This window comes from Bacillus rossius, chromosome 7 (assembly GCF_032445375.1).
Source record: "Bacillus rossius redtenbacheri isolate Brsri chromosome 7, Brsri_v3, whole genome shotgun sequence".
Lineage (NCBI taxonomy): Eukaryota > Metazoa > Arthropoda > Insecta > Phasmatodea > Bacillidae > Bacillus > Bacillus rossius.
Window position 1 is genome coordinate 38,257,366 of NC_086335.1, and position 17,908 is coordinate 38,275,273.

Consider the following 17,908-nt stretch of genomic DNA (forward strand, 5'->3'; position numbering starts at 1 on the left):
AACAGGACAATTATACTAACAGGAAATCAGGGACCTAAAGCCGAGGGACGTCAAAAAAATGCATCACATTGCTGGTTGATGTTTTTCTACGTGTTATGCAATTTGTGCATTTTAATTTTTTTATTCAAGTCAAAAAAAAAATATCATAAAAGCAACATGACAATGCGACATGCTATTTTACGACTAATGATAGCGGAACCAATGGTAAATAACTGTGTTTCCGTCTTCTTTCTCCCTCTTTCTCTTTTAAAATGCCATGGAAATAGTTTGCACTCGCTGATACATTGCAGCATAAATGCCAACTTAAGGCCACACCGTGCGTTTCTCCTTACTTCCTATCACACATTTCTGTGGAATTCAGGAATTTTTTTATTATATATATATAAAAATAAAAAATTATCTCTAACGTTAATTTTTGACGTTTTCCCTTTTTACAAACGATAAAATCTGTTTTTAATTCCCTTTTAATTTATCGGCAAATATGAAATCTTTTTGTCTAGAGTTCTGGCCATTGGAAGTCATTATTGGCTATGTTTTTTTTAATATTTTTTTCTTTCGTAAAAAAAAAGAAGTAAAATTTCTTCACTGTGATGAGCAGAAAGCTAAACTAACTAAACATAATGCAGTCTAACATTTTGAGTCGTATTTCGTATACCATTAAGGTAATTTAGTATTTTAAACTGATGGTTTAACGCTGGAAGTAGAGCAGTTTCAGTCTGTTAAATTTAGTGTAATTGCTTCATACTTTTTTTTTTTTTTACTTTTGCGAGGTTTGGTTATAAGGTGTCACAGTCATAAGATTTTTATATACTTAAGTATTTGGAATGATAAATATGTAAATTATAATGTAATTTATGTTTGTGTTGACGTAGCCAGCTGTGCAGGGATGCAAGCGGAGCACTGCAGTTCTTAACGTCCTGCAACACCGAACATATTCCAGTGGTGAAGAGGCAGATCTAATAGTTATTGGATCCGGGCCTGGTGGCTATGTAGCGGCTATCAAAGCGGCGCAGTTGGGGATGAAAGTATGGAAACCTTTCTTTGTATTATTGTTTGTGATTTAATCAAAAATCCAATGAATATTTCTTAGTAATATTTAATTGATTTATCTTGGTGCAAATGCGCTCAAGTTCGGTGGCAAGCAAACATCACTACTTTTCGTTAATTCTTCTCCTTAAGTTGCATGCCAATACATTCTCACCTAACCATTCCATTCCCAGATTGTTTTCATAAACAGCGAGCTCTTCCCTCTCTCTATTCTCTCACTAAATTCCTCTCCGGAGTTCTCTATCCTGCTACTAGTAATAATTAGTTTGTTGCCTTTTTTTAAACAAGTCATGTCTTAAAAAAAATTGTTGGCTTTATCTCGATTTAGATGGATGGGTTTATGGAACTGATGATATTTAGTAGGCAAATTTGGTGAGGATCTTAAAATGTAACATACAAAAAAAGCTGAATGATACTGGAAATGCCATATGTGATGGTTGGAAACCCATGCTTCAACACTGATTTATTTACTACATTTACATTTCTTTCGTTAATAGTTTCGTATCACATGTACAAGTTTGTCCCTTGATTTTGATGTGATCCTGTATTAATGGATTCTGTGCCTGCTGTTTTCAATTAGCACTCATCGGGAAAATAGACTAGCCTACAGTAAAAATTTTGTTTATTCATTTTTTCTATTGTTTTGTTATACTCGTAGATGTAAGATCGTAATCTGTATAACATAATAACATATGTATGTACAATGTATCATGTTCCAAGATACAATGTAGTGTAACATTTAAGAAACTTTTCCTTGATTTTCTCCTATTATCCATCATTTTTGCTTATCTGGCTTTGTGTCGGCCCCTTTTATATTTAGTGATAAGCGAGACACTACTGTATGTAATACAATGACACAACACGACTGAATGCTATGCAAGCTTGCGACATACTGAACGCTGCACTGGGACTTTTTTTTAGCTCTCGTATGAACACAAGCAAGAAGTGTCATGTGGTACATTCAACATTATTTCCACTGCCCAGCGTTTAAAATACAACACAGATTAATAAAAAGGTGTTGTTGTTTAAAAGCACTGATGTGTGAGTAAATACTCGGGTTCTCATTTCTTTCATTTCAATTTTTTCTTAACAGACTTTGATGATAAAGCTCTTGTGTGAATGAAGCCTCAGTTGATTGTTTAGAACAATTGGTTTGGTCAGGTTATCAACATTTAAGATACTGTTAAAATGTGTAAAATGTGATTTGGTTATGTAAGCTACACTAAAAATACTATAAATTAATAAAAATGGTTAGCAACATTAAAAATACTTCCCTGCATTTTTTGGAACAAGTAGTGCTCATAAATACCATTTTCAGAATTTTTATTTTTCCAGATGAGCACCTACTGTAGGACATTATCAATCCTTTAGAACTGTGCTGCACATGATTGGTTTAACATTCTTTCACCACCTTTTATTATTTACTCATTGTCTTCCAGGACATGCCAGGAGCTGTACATAGTTTAATTATCAAAGCAAAGAAACTGCTAAGTGCTTAGTCTCCTTATTTCCAAAGGAATCCACAAGTACTCTGGCCTTTATTCATTAGTGCTAGATGCCTTTTTCCACTCCATCTTAAGCTAAAGCTTGGTTATGGGAGTCATAGTGATTTATAGACTGTATATTTATTGCTCAAGAAGTCGTAAGTTTTATCGTTAATCCCATTGTTAAGAACACTTTCTTGGGAATGATCCTATTTGCCTCGGGGGAAAAGGTAACTTTCGCTTGAGGTGTCAGAGCCATTGTAGGCTCTAATATCCAAGGCAGAATCTAACAAGATTACGGGAGGGGTACGTGGATGCGAATATGTAGCCTTTCAGTACCAAGGCAACTCACTTGATACGTGTTACCAAGAGAGTTTACCAAAATGAGCTCTGCCAAAGAGAGTCCTCATCCCTTGACATCTTCAGATGTGAAAGAGGTATCTGGTGAGGTGGAAAAGCCCTCAGCAGGCAATGGCAGAAGGTCTGGAAACTATGCCTGGGGGTCAGCACTGCTGGGCCCTCAGGCCGTCGGGCCCCAAAGGCCTTGGATTGTTGTGAAGATCCAAAAGGCATAATAGCAGCAGTGGCTAGTCTGGGCATGTTTTCTGCTCTGGTAAAGATCATAGCCAGTTGTAATCAGCTTTAAGCTACGGGGCGCCGGAGTCGGTGGGGTATCCAAGGGGTTCGTCCTTTGGGTTCAGTTTGCGAGGCATTCCCTGTGGCCTGGACTGGGGCAGTTCGCATGTTAGCTTTCAGGCTAACAGACCGTACAAGCCCGCAAGTACATGAAAAATCTTGCCAGTAGTGCGGAACGACTCATGTTGATACCGTTTCCTCTACCGTGCCTGGGTCACTTGGTGAGGAAACTTCGTGGTTTGTATCGCTTAGAACACATCCAGAGGAGTCTACTGTGTTTGATGGCCAGGTGCAGTTAGAGACAAAACTGCTCCGGTACTAGCCTGGAAAGCTAGTAGAAACTGAGTCAGTCGCAGGTTAACAGAATAGGTTAAGGGGTAACGGGTGGCAACGATGCTGGGATGGGTTGCCTCAGCCTCTCATTGTAGCTCCTACTGAAGCACCTCCAAGTTCCCATGAAATGGTGTATCCATTTCCCTATGGCTGTAGGGATTCGTGTTGGTGGTGTTAGTCTTGCCCTTAACGTCAGTCGTACCAATCAAATCTGGCACATTAAACTAATCTGTTAAGAGCACTGTAAACCACATCATGTTAAAACAAGAATTTTAACTGTGATAAATTTGAGTACGTAATTGTTCAAAGAAGAAGGTGAATAAACCAACAAAATAATTTTTTTTTTTCCTGGATATACAGTTAACACTATTATTTTCCAGATAGGCATTGCAAAATATTCTTTCACTTTTTATGTTTTAAAAAAACTGTAGAAAGGTTAGTTAGTAAGTTACAAAACTCATTATGTGACATTGATGTTTGGTTTTCGTAAAGGCTGCTACACTGTCAAATTATTGTATCCAACAATATTTGAAAATAGAATTGAAAGAAAAATGGGTTCCAATTTTCTCCATCCAAATATAATTGCACATATAACCTCAAACATGTTTTAAATCATGTCACACTATCAATTACTATTTTTTATATTTATCTGTTTTTTTTCTTTCAATTTTAATCTCATTTTGAGATTAAAATAATAATCACAGTTCTTGATGGAACTTTTTAATTTATGATTTATTTTCATTTATTAACTTTTAAGACCTCTGTAAATTTAACACTCATTACACTTGCTAAATAATAAAAATAATGGAATGGAATTTTTAAAAGTTTTATACACATGATTTGCTTTTACACATAAAGTTATTTTGCCATTTTAAAGATTCGTTGTAACGGAAACTGATGTTAATCCGTTTTTTTCTGGGCGTGACTCTTGATTGGCTGATATCCATCCAATATCCAACATATCTTAGAACCAGTCCTAAATATTTTATGGCAACTCATTCATCTAACTTTTTCCAAACTCTTGTTTTGTTTTAATGTTTTTATTTTTGGCATGATTTTATTACTCATTGATGTTGTACATCCCATATTATTTTAACGCTGAAATGACGTTAAGTAAGTACCTATAGCAGTTGTGTTGTTATATCGTGCGCTAGCTTGTGTGGATAGAAGAATGACGTCGACCCAAGTGTCTCCTCGGCTCCTTCAGGCCGTTATGCCTCGTCAACGTCCTCCCTAGTGTCCCCAGTGAACCCCAGTGTGTGCATCGGCTAGGGACGCACCCGCGTGCGCCCTAGCACGCCAGTGTTATTATGTAAATGTTTCCGTGTGTATATATTTCTTTCTAAATGACAGTGACTTTGTTTAAGTGTATAAATAGTGTAACTGTAATGTATGTATTAACTATCGATAATAATCGTAATTCTTGTAAACGTGTCGCAGTGTCTGTATGTAAGCGCGGCCTGGCGCTCATCCGCGTCGCGAGGGGTGGCGCTCTCCCACGCCGGCCGATTTCCCCTCCCCTCCCCCGCGGCCCGCGCGCGACGGCCCGCGGGCGAGCGGAAGAGAGCAGCAGTTGAACTCAGGACTCGAGCAGCGGCGGACGTGCGCTCCGCTCCACGCTGATCGCGAGACGGGTTGTCGAGCTCTCGGTCCGGCGACACTGCCGTAGGACGAGCATCTCTCGCGGCAGCCGTGCTGCCTACGACGTACCGCCCACGCGATTGGGTGTCTGAGCTGCGAGTACGTAAGTTACGTCACGTGTCGGTCTTTACTGGACGCGTAAGCTACGTTACGCATCGCTGAACTTTCGCCGACGTTACGAGTCAGTACGTAAGAGCCGCGCACGCATCACGTGTCTTTGTGAGGGACATAGTTACTCACTGCCGAACCATCGCCGACGTTACGAGTCAGTACATTGGGACCGCGCACGCGTCACGTGCCTTTACGAAGCAGTTGATTATCAGGAACTTTGTTACGTGGGAGAACCGCCAGTACGCGTCGGGACGAGTGGGCCGTACGAGACGGTCACCGGGAGTCCGGGTCATCGTGGGAGAGACGTGCAACCCGCGACGGATCCGCCAGGCCGCGGCAAGCTCTCTGAACGCAATAAAAGAGCTCGTGAACCGATTAACAGCGAGTGGTCCTTTCGATCTACCTGTCATTCTACCTCACCATCCCTCCAGGTCCCGCATTTCCAGGTCCCGGCCACGTCGGCCTGGACCCACACCTCTCCGACGAGAGCAGTACGGGCATAACGGACATTTCTAGCAAACAGGGAAATAGGGACCTTAAGCCGGGGGACGTCAAGAATATCTCTGACTTGCAGACGGTGTGTGTGGAGAAGAGCGACACCTGTGGGGGGACGTGCCTCAATGTGGGCTGCATCCCCTCCAAAGCCCTCCTCAACAACTCCCACTACTACCACATGGCGCACAGCGGGGACCTGAACAACCGAGGGGTCGAAGGTGAGCGGCCCATTGTTTCCTTACCTGTTCTGCCATTGTGTAAAAAACTGATACAGGCGATCGAGGGAATCTATGGTGTGTGAACACTGTTGTGATAAGTGTAGAGTTGGAGTGAATTTGTTTTTCTTGGGAATGATCAAATGTAGTATTATAACCTTTAAATAAACCCAAATATGTAAAACGTTAACAAAAATATTTTTCACCAATTAAGTACTGTTTTGAAAGTGTTACAAATCGTTGGTCATTTGTTAGCATCAAAGACATTTGATGGTTAAAAAAATTGAATGCGTTCCGAAAAATTTACCTACTTTAAGTTTTGGGGGTATGTTTCTTACAGTTTAACTAATGAGTGAACGCTTCGACAGCTTTTAGACAAGGGAACAGAGTAGTTTTCCCATCCTGCATATTTTGCAAAATTTGAGATTGTTTTTCAGAACCTGATGGAAACTTTGTCGGTTACAAGGCTCAGCTAGACGGCGAAAGGCCCAGGTATTTGTAGTATGTTATTTTACTAAACTGTCGCGACTACTTTTTCAATACGGTTAACTCCATTAGGTTTTTGCGAATCACTATTATTTTTAATTCAAATCAAATTTGAATGAAATATGTATTAAATTATTCATGAGAGTCAAATATTTTTTGAATCATATCTAAACATACAGTGAAACTTTTCTTTCCTTCCCCCCACACTTCTCAAGAGTCCAAGAATACACACAGAATGTACCAAACAAGGTAGAGATGGGTGCAGAGAGTTCTTTGGGATGGCTGCTCATCGGATAGCAAGACGGTAGGGAAGGGACCAGTGCTACCAGCTTCATGCCCTTCCTGCAGGCTGGCGTGACAGTCGGCTGGCTGGCCAGCTTCATTGCTTGCAATGTTGCAATATGATCTTCTAAACCAACTGCAGTTATAGGCTGTGTCGAAAGGAAATGTTGGTAGCATTTTACGTCGCATGGTTTTAAGGTGATGGTACCCCAAGATTATTGGCGGGCACTGTAGTTTCTACTTTCTTTCAAATTAAGTTACAAGAACAGCAGAAGTTGCTTTATGAATGAATTTAGTCTTGTTACCGGAAACTTTCATTGAATTTATCAAATTTGGATATTTTATATGGACAAGTATGTTGCAATGACATTCATCGTACTGGAAGAAAAAAGCTTAAGAGATTGCAAGATTGTGTAATTAATAATTATGTGTTTTTTTACAGTTTCGTCAGTCAAGTTGAACTTGGATGTGATGATGGGTGCCAAATCAACTGCAGTGAAAGCCCTTACTGGTGGAATTGTTCACTTATTCAAACAAAACAAGGTATGAATGTTGGTGGAATGTTTCAAGAAAGCCACATGCAAAAATACATTACACTGCATGTTTAAACTCATTGGTTGTGCATGTTGTGGAATTCATAACTACAGTTTTCACATTCCTGAAAGTCAGGGAAAATCAGGAAAAGTCAAGGAAGTGGAAATTGGTCACAGAAAGTCCAGGAATTTACTTTACATCCTGGAAAAGTCTGTAAATTCTATGGTGATAGTAATTTGAGGGAAAAGGTGCTTCAGTCTGCCATTACCCATACGGACGTTTTTAGTGCATAGTCATGGGTAAAATAAAATGGCATGTGGATGGTTTAATTTGAATTTTCATTTTTTGTGACATATTTTAGGCCAGTTGTGGGGATGGTAGAGGTTGGGTTTTCTTTATGTCTTTCAGAAGATTGAAAAATGGCTAAATTTTTAAAAAATTTTGGTGGAAATTGAAATAATAATTATAGTCAGGGCTAAAACTCTTTGTTGCTTTGCTGCTTCATGTTACTGATAGTGCAGTATCAGCTTTTTTGTTTATTTTGTGTGTGTGTTTCTCAGGTGACTCTGGTCAAAGGCCATGGGAAGATCACCGGACCGAACGAGGTGACTGCGACGAAGGAAGACGGGTCGAGCGAAGTTGTCAAAGCAAAAAACATACTTATAGCCACGGGCTCAGAAGTCACGCCTTTTCCTGGGATTGAGGTGAGTTTTTGGTGATCTTTGCAGTGATTGCATCTCCAGTGACATTGTGAGCTCCCATTTGCCGGTCACTGTCGTGTCAGCATGTGGAGAGCTGACATAATTAATTGTATTTTATGGGCTTAAAAATTTAAATAAATGTACCGCAATGTATCTAATGTAATAAGAGGATTCAGGTCCTTTCATTGATATTTTCCTTTTTTTTATTTATTTATTTATATTGCTCTTTTATTAATTAGTTTAGTATGTATTGGGAAAACTTGTGTTTGTTGTGTAAGCGAGTAATCGCATGCTAACTTTAAATGCAGGTTGATGAGGAGACTGTGGTGTCTTCGACCGGTGCGTTGGCTCTCAAGGCTGTCCCCAAGAAGATGGTGGTTATCGGAGCTGGAGTGATCGGTCTGGAGCTGGTGAGTTCCTGTATTCACCCATCTGCACTTGATTCGCAGTTTCCGTTTCCGCTCACTACTAACATTGCACCAGCAGAGGTCTGTGGTTTGACTCTGGGACTGGGCCCCAACATTTTTCATACAGGATGTTTTCACACAAGCAATACCTACTTTCATCTGAATACTTTTCTTGGGTTTCCTTGATTTTATTATTTTTCTAATGAGCATCCTCATTCTGCCTTCAATTTACTCCCAGTTCGTTATAGCTATACAAAAACCCTACCTCTAGTCTCTGTCATGAAGAGGCAAAGTGATAATTTTAATGGTAAAACTAAACCACGTACTGGAATTGGTTCTACTAAATGTTAGTGACAATATATTTGTAAGTTATTTTCAAACCGCTATTAGAATACCAATATTCTTTTTAGTAACATAAAATAAATTAAAAGGCTATATAATGTGCTGTTACTATTTTCATAATGCACAGAAAGTAATGATTTATTTTAATGATACTATTATTAATAAAGTCTTATTATTTTGATTGTTATTATTATTATTATGAAATTTTATTATTTAATTTGTTTATTGTTCGCCCGCAAAAGTTATTTAAATATATTTTTATTAATTATGTATATCTACGAGAGCTATGCTCTATGACCTGAAATGGACAGTCAATTGAGTATACCCCTCTAAGGACTAATGAACTTAACGAATTAACGATGATTTTATTCGGGGTATTACTTAAAGAAATTTTCATTGTTGGAAATTTTCGTTTTAAATTTACCGCATTTCTGTGTTTTCAATTGTATTAATATGTGTTATTTACGGTATTCCTATTGTAAATTACGCTAACCGATTTTGGTTTCGGCCAATGAGAGGCCGTGTTTTAGATGTGAGGCGTCTAGAACGTCTTAATTAATATAAGAAGAATGGTTGTATGAAGGCGTCTGATGCCGACGCAAAGGCGCGAGGCCTATTTTAAGATTTGAAAGATAGCTAGCTAGATTATGCCATCCGACACTCAGGATGAGCTTAAACGACGTATAAATAAATAATGTGTAAGATTATAAGGGCATATTCTGACGGATATGTTATTAGGAGTGAAAATCTGTAAGTAAAGATCTTGCATTTTGTATCGCCCATAGACATACCCAGCTGTATGTAATTTCTTCGTGAATCACTCCGATTTGACTACAAACTGATTAGTTTTCACGTAAAAGGCGTCAATTATTCTGAACTACATAATGAATTGATATTTCCAAGATTTAAATTATTATTTTATTTTGTGATACCCAGAGGTGAAATGGGAGTACAAGTTTCGTGTCTCTACCATATAAACTGAGTTAAGCCAAGGCAAATACGAACCCAAATATAAACATAAATAGTAATCATACTAATTAATTGTGCTATGATTTCAAACATTTTTCTGTTATGTAAGAATGCGTCCGTAAAAACATCATTTGATTTATTTTCTGAACTTACACTAACGAACTTTTGTGAACGATTCATGTGTGCTACGTATTTTCCTGATGTTTAATTTACATAAGCGCATATCCACGAGTCATGTTCAGTATCGTTAGGATTGTTTTTCTGTGATTTTTATCTAATTATATTAATATTGATTTTATCGCTACACATATGTTAGTTGTCCCTGATGAATAGCAATTTTATTATTAATAAAAATCTGGATTCTATCCCTATGTATTGATATAGATTACCTAGCTACCTGTGTCCAAGAGTGTGTGTTTTATGATAAATAGACACCTGCGAGTACTCGAAATTCGAGTTTCGAGTCGAGTTTTTTAGTAATACTCGAACTCGAGCTCGTGGCTTTTCAACAACTCGAAATTCGAGCGAGCTTTTCTTGCACTGTACCTATAGAAAAAAAACTCTCATTATATCGGAATAAAAGTCTTACAACACTATTATCCTTTACTTTATAATGTAACATGATCGACCGTATACATGAACACATCATTTTTACGTACCCGGGATTTACGAATTTCCGTGATTAATTTTTTTTACTTCTATAATTTTCCGCATAGCATTAATGTATCACTTTCCTCCTTTATGCGGAAGTATTTCCCGCCTTATGCGGAAACATTTCCCGCATTTTACTATAAAAAGCATTTAAATTGTCCGGGGTCTCATCATTTACACCATTAAATGTGTGATATAAAGTCCCGTTTAACATTTTTATGAAAATTCCTGCCAGTATCCAGTAATGGCGCACGTAAATATAAATATGAAGAAAATACAAATGAACAACAACTTACGAAGAAATATGGATGATGTACCATAACTACAGTACAATTCCAATAGTTATCTTAAGATAATTACCATAAAAAGAACTAAAGATTCTTTGTAGATACCATAACTACTGCAGAAGCATGATAGTTACCACATTTGCACTATAGTTGCCGTAATAACCGAGATGTGTATTTACCGTGATGGTAATGTATTTATTTAGGACATATTAAAATTAAAGAACATTATTGAAAAAAAAAGGATGTTAAATCTTGATATGTACGGTTGGCACATGTTGCTAAGAAATAATGTGATCTGAAAGAATGTAGTACTACTACGAAAAGTGAAAAGGGTACTCGTGGATTTTTAGGTTATGGCAGTCTCTTTCGTTTTTCAGTAATATCGGTCGAAAATTAACAAGAGTATTGGAAGTTGGCAGAAATGCCGATTCAACTAAATATTGGCAAAATCGGCTTCTTCAGTACAGCTCTACATTTGATGACATGAGTAAACATATTTCAGACTACAGGACATTGAAAAAGACTTTAATTTCCATGTAGGTTTATTGTGCGTAAGTTTTTTTTGCAAGTGTAAATTGAATTAAGTAAAATGCTTCTATTTTTATTACTTTAAATTGATTAAACTTAATGACAAGTTACAGATATTTGACACTAATTTTGAGGTTAAACAATTTGGTAAATATGTAGAGTAACGGTATATGCGGAAAAAAAATGCTAAAAATCTGAAAATACTTTTATTCTATGCTCTTTCACTTCCTCTTTTCAAATCAACCGGCGGAGATAAGAAATTCCAAATACTTTAGGAATATCGAATTTTTTAATTTAGTAGGCTAACAATGATAATGGTTTCTTTTTTTATTTCCATATTTTTCTCAAAAGTTCTCACATTTTATTACTCCATCACAGTAAATTTATGTGCAATAAACTTAAAAAAAAAACTCGAACTCGACTCAATACTCGCGAGTATTTTAGCAAACTCGCTCGAGCTCGACTCGAAGTGAAAATCTTCTGCTCGCAGACGCCTAATGATAAATAACATTTTATGCATGTTTCTAAGGGTCAGAGTACAAGAGCATAACAGTACCATTGACACATATATATATGTCTATATATATATATATATATATATATATATATATATATATATATATATATATATTTTTTTTTTTTTTTAAATAGTGACAGCCAGTGTATATCGTCCCAACAACACACACACAACAAAAGGGTCTATTTATAAATCAACGAGTACTATTAATGGTACTGGCGCCAGCAGTAAGAACACACCGAAGAAATTAAGCAGTACAGTATAATAAAGTAACAAACATTTAAATGAAAAAAAGTCAGATCATGATTTTTCACCTTCATTTGTTTTCTTTGCTGTATAAATACAGAAACTTTGATTATTATTTGCCATATTTGCCTTAACCAAGAAGGCAAGCTCTTGCCATTCTGATTTTCTGGGGGGAATTATGACTATAATATTCTTTGTTCCTGTTTTAAGCGATATCTAATTACCGGGTTTTATAGCATAATTGTTGTACATTTTATGCCAAAATCAAGTTTGAAAAGTAGGGGTGCGATTGTTATGTGTAAAAGGTCTTTTTTTAAGGTTAAATTTTTCATAACAAAACATGTGGCATGGAAAGTACATTAAATTAAAAATCAAAATACATATAAGCATGCCGTATAATTTAAATTAATCTTCATGAAATGCATCTGTGGTCATTCACAGGTCATTTTCCACTGTAACCTGCAAGAGAAAAAAAACAATAAAATTAAAAACTACACGATAAGTTATTTACATAAAACATCGTACTAGTAAATTAAATAATTTAACTCACCAGAATTACTCGGCATCACTTTCCATACTTGTTGAAAAGTTTCTTCCATTGAGGTTGTTGGAATTGTCACCATTGCCGTCATGCTGCCAGAATGGTGTTTGTGATACCCCTGATTCGAGTTTCAGCTGATTTCTGTTTTTTTGGTTTATGAAATGTGAAACCCGCCTTCCAATCAAAAAGGAAGGGGGGTCCCGTCCTCGACTCACCCTGGGTAACTATCAAAACAAAAAAAAAAAAAAAAAAAAAAAGAGCTGAAATATGCATAAAGCTCTCGAAAATCCACCCGGGTGGTCGAGCAATCAAAAGGATTATATTCACAAAAGTACACGGCAAGAATTTGGCTTATTAAAATGAAAAAGCAGAGTAATACTAAGCAAAGTTTTAATATCGGCAACAATATTTGCAGGCCTCATAAAAAAATTAAAGAATCGTACATGGCATTTACCTAATTATACTTTAACATGAATATAACGAAAATATAATGCTAATAAATAATCAGAAAATACTGATACCATAGGAATAAATATGACAAAATGCAGTATAAAAAACTGTATTATTATGAAAGTTCAAATGTCCTACTGGGAGCCGGATTTATATTTGCGCACGTCGATAAATACTTTCACGTCTTGCTGCTTAAAGACGATCAGCTGTTAGCAGTGACCTTCACAAAATATATACAGTTCAGTCAAAGGTGCCGTGTATTGTCACTCTTTACGCCGGGGCGGGGGGCCCTCACTGAAAACTTTTAGTTCCGTGGGCAAAAAATGTAATCCAAATTTAAATTACAAATATCTTGACGTGATGACGTAAATTCATACAAATTTGTGGCGCACTGAAAATTAATCAAAGTCATGCTAAGTAGCTTTCACTCGTTATGTTTTCAGCATATCTAATGGGTAAGTCTAATCAGTAACAGCCCACTGTAAAACGTGCTTCGTAGATGAGCGCCCATTGCAAAACTATGCTTCTTACGAATATTATATTCTTGATCCACCACCGCTACATCAAATGCTACGTGTCGCCTCTTTACCTTAGCATCATTCTTGAAGGTATTGCAGCTCAATACGCCTCCGGGCAAGGCAAGGCCCCCATCACTGGTGGTCCCAGCATGGGCTGGCCGGTGCAGAGTCGAAGCGGTTCTGCTTGTCTCGCGGCGTGGTCCCTCCACACGTCCAGTCACGGTGACTCCCAATCCAACAGTCCCGCGGCCCACAGTTCACATCGCCACCGCCGGCACTCAGGCGCTGATGACATAAGTAAATCGAAGTATCGCTCCCAGTAGCCGGCCATTGAAACACAATCGATATATTGAATAGTAACAAAACTAGAAAGAAACAAAAAAAAAAAAAAATCACAATAATTAAATAATTAAACAAATATACAGAAACTGAGTTTTACAAAATTAAAAGGGTACTTTTAAATGGAAATAAATCCGTAAAATCAATAAAGGCAAAAATATAAAAATAGTATAAATGTGGCCCAGGGGCCACAAATGGGCAAGCAGATTATCTGAGAATATGCTAGTTATCGTAGGTCGTATAATCATAAAAAATATATATATATAATATATATAAAATGAGCATAGGACTAGATGTTACAACATGTAACATTTTTTAGAGTAAATTATCAAGTAAGTGTGCTTCAAAATTCTGTAGTTTTGGAATGTTTTGAGTTGAAAAAAATGTTTTATTACTTTATTCCTTCCATTGCCCATCTAAGGGGCCATGGTTGTTGACTGGTCAAATCGCCAAGGAAATCTGAACTCAAATCCCGGGTAGAGTTAAACCTGGATTTTTTCTTGCGAGTAGGAAACATAGTGGATATTTCATTGTGCTGGTGGGTTTTCTCATGATCCTCCCATTTCGTCTTCCATTCAGTCCATCAATGCTCTGTAGCATCTTGTCACCGTCTGTCGCCTCGATGCCGAGGCGGTCAGCATTTTCAGTTTCCGTCGTCTCTCTGGATCGCAACGTTAATTTTTAACGGTGAACGCGTAGCAGCGTGTGTACGCAGCTGTGCGTGGTGCAGGGGTCGGTGTGGAGCCGACTGGGCGCGGAGGTGACCGCCGTGGAGTTCATGACCTCCATAGGGGGCGTGGGCATCGACCAGGAGGTGTCCAAGGCCTTCCAGCGGGTGTTGGTCAAGCAGGGCCTGCAGTTCAAGCTGGGCACCAAGGTGACGTCCGCAGCCCGCGAGGGCGGCAACATCCGCGTCGCCGTCGAGAACGTCAAGGACCCCGGCAAGAAGGAGGAGGTACGCATCCGTCGCTGCAGTGTGCGTGTCACGCTCGGATTGCAGTCGCCCGCTGTCGTCACACTCGTACCGCCCAGCTTGTTAACATTAAAGAATTTTATTTTGTACACAATCTTAAATTATAGTTACTTTTACTCTTTTTTTTTTTAAATTTTGCTATCGATCTTTTAAGACCATAAAATATTGTTTATTGACAGTATAATTGTAGTTATAAGCCTTAAGATTAAAAAAAATTCAATGCTAAACACCAATTATCTCACATGATAAACTATTTGTAGTAGTCAGTCACTATTAATTACTAGACAATGTATTTTGCGCTATGCTCATACAGAGCCAATATTTTTAATATTAAATGATAAAAAAAACTTGTTGACTAAAATGATTGGAACCAAGATGACAGCTTTATGTTTAAAGTAGAAATGGAATATTATGATGCGCTTGATGAAACAAAATAAGAAAATATATTTTCAAAATTCTCATTCCAAATTTTCCTTTAAAAATTACAATGTTTCAGTTACATAAAAAAAATTATAATATTACATAAAAGTGTGTCTAAAACTGTTGTGTTCTATGATCTATGGTGTTTCACCTAAACAAGGACAGCGCTAATGGTATGAATTGTGCATTGGAGAGAGACAAATGTCCATTTAAATGCTCACTGCATACTATGGTTGAGACATGCTGGAGCACCTGTTGAGTGGTTTTCAGTATTCCTCTTGCTGAGAAATGAAAGCAAAAAAAAAAAAATACTGCATTGTGCTGAAGTATTTTCATTCATCATATATACGTTGTTTATGGATTTCCCCTTCGTTAGTAAAGTAGTGAGCCACTTTCGTGGTTGTTAAATTAGTACTTTATAATTAAATTATAAATTATATATTGTATTATAATATTAGTTATATAAATAAGTTAATAAATTAGTTTAAAAGTATAAACTTTTTTTCGGTTAAATAAGTATAAATAATTATGTGGAACATATATTCTCTCTACTGATTATATTAGTTACATAAAAAATTTTTTCTGCTGTTTTGTACCATTAGAAGGTCCACGTTAATGATGTACATAGTGTGTGAGACTATTTCTGGATCAGGATATATTGCTCAATTTTTTACAGTGTCAAATACTTTTTGAGGTTGTGGGGACTGTCTTGTAGTTAACAAGTGTTGGAATTTGAGATGTGTGTCAGTGAAGCATGTTGAATATCTGGTTAAGGTTCAGCCCAGCCCATCGTCATTTTCTCAGTTGATCAGCGCGTTATTACCCTTCTCCAAGTCCGGGCCAAGCGAAGCACAGAATTATGTAAGTCTGCCCTGGGAGATGTTCCTGTTCAAGTGATTTCTTTTTTTCTTTGTGAGCACACGGGGGTGGGTCGAAACGCCTCGCGGTACACCTTTACTCGCTTGTGTTAGCAGCACTAGCAGTCTGGGTTGATGGTAACTGTCAGTTCTCCCTCGTGATCTCATCATCCGGTGGATTTCTCAGTTCTTCTGACATTAGGGTGCCTATAGTCGTGAAAGTCACAAAAAATTCCTGAAATAAACCGTGATGGTGCTGGAAGTCACAAAACTTTAATTTTCAGCAGTGTTTTGCTAACTTACATTTTATTTTTATGCGTCACTTCACAGGTCATAGTCGCATATTAAACGCTAATGTTTGGAGATTCCAATTAACTCATGGAAAATTATCTCTGAAAAGGTTTTAGCTTTATAACACAAAAATCAGCAAATGCCTACAAATAATAGATTTTCTTTATATGTAAAAATTTACTAATATAAAAAAAAATGTTATAAGAAAAAGTCAAGAAATTGGTTCACCAGGTATTTGTAGACAATTTGGTCATACATATATTCTATGAAAATGAAATGAAGCTGTGTATAAAAATCAGTAATTTTCATGGGTGAAAGGGAAATTTAGACATACATAGTCCTCATCAAGCTAACAGTTTTTTTATTTTATTTTCGTCTCTGAATCTTGTCATCCCTGAACCGTAAATAACAGAATATACACCGGCTACTCAAAGTAACATTTTAATTTACTCCAGTAAAACAAATTGCTAATCAAATAAATTTTTCCCATTAGTGATTTTGTTAATAAAAATAGATAGTTTCCCAACCATTGAATGTGTTTGTCGACTATCATTGTAGTCAAGACACTGACTATCATTGTAGTCAAGACACTGCTCCTGTTAAAATCAGTTTACAGTTTTATTTGTGTGTCCAAATACATTCAAATTACAGCTATACAAACATTTGAATTACGTTGTGGAATCAAGCATTCAATAAAATTTCACAGGCTGCATTGTTTACACAGTTTACATTATTTATGAGTTACAAAATAACATATTTTTTAATGTAAAAAAAGACTCTGTTTCAATCTCTAATAACTTTAACAGAAATATATTATTCAACGTGTTAACGTAATTCCTAACTGTTGTTTACCAAATGTATGTCTGCCAACTGAAACACTTAAATCACATACCAAATGACTCACCACTTGTGCATCCTGGTACGTGTGAGTTGAACTTGCCCTGAACCTTATTCACCAGATCTACTGCTGACTTGCCAGACAGTGTGAATAAACATCGGTGATATTTCTGCTAAAATCAATTAATTTACCATAGGTTTTATTAAAAGGTAATAAGGGAAAGAAAAAAATTATAAAATGGCAAGCTGTCTTTTTTATTCATCACCTATTTAATTCATTTTTTCGTGTTTAATGTTGCACGGGTGATGTTGCCGCTGCATGTGCATGGAAATAAAAGTTCACGTAAATGAAAAAAAAGTGTTACTTTAAATCTATGACCACGCTGCTTAAAATCATTCACTTAATTCATTGACATAACTTGAAAGGAGCACAAATCGAACAGTGTTACTTTAAGGGGCACGTGTAATTCAGAAGCCATCAGTGCAGTGTTAGGAGGGAATGGAAATATTAGGGAAGAATTAATTGGCCATTTGCAACATTTGACATGTTTTTTGCCATTTACCTGCACAGGTAGATAATTCTGTTGGGGAATGTAACAAATACTTACCTTTATGGTGATTGGCTGGCCTAGTATTTTGGCAGCTATCTGAAAGCCATCCTGTTGCTATGTGGGTTCATGTTGTGGAAGCTTTTTGTCCTAATCAAGAAATTGTCTTTTTTTTTCTCTCGCTTATGTGGTGAAGTTTTATGTTGGATATATAAACAAGAC

The 17,908-nt window shown here is 37.0% G+C and overlaps 1 protein-coding gene across 2 annotated transcripts in view; it reads left to right on the top strand.

The window, feature by feature from the left end:
- Positions 1 to 534: 534 nt before the first annotated feature.
- Positions 535 to 17,908, top strand: part of LOC134533851 (dihydrolipoyl dehydrogenase, mitochondrial) — a 32,182-nt gene continuing 14,808 nt past the window's right edge. Inside the window, exons 1-8 of one of the 2 annotated variants that reach the window (XM_063371545.1) lie at positions 551 to 662; positions 873 to 1,025; positions 5,827 to 5,965; positions 7,173 to 7,273; positions 7,825 to 7,968; positions 8,274 to 8,375; positions 14,491 to 14,715; positions 15,928 to 16,014. In XM_063371545.1, coding sequence (XP_063227615.1) covers positions 621 to 662; positions 873 to 1,025; positions 5,827 to 5,965; positions 7,173 to 7,273; positions 7,825 to 7,968; positions 8,274 to 8,375; positions 14,491 to 14,715; positions 15,928 to 16,014 — 993 coding nt within the window. In that variant the 5' untranslated portion in view covers positions 551 to 620. Of the gene's footprint in view, positions 663 to 872; positions 1,026 to 5,826; positions 5,966 to 7,172; positions 7,274 to 7,824; positions 7,969 to 8,273; positions 8,376 to 14,490; positions 14,716 to 15,927; positions 16,015 to 17,908 lie in introns of both variants that reach the window. The other variant, XM_063371546.1, reaches the window with a different exon arrangement.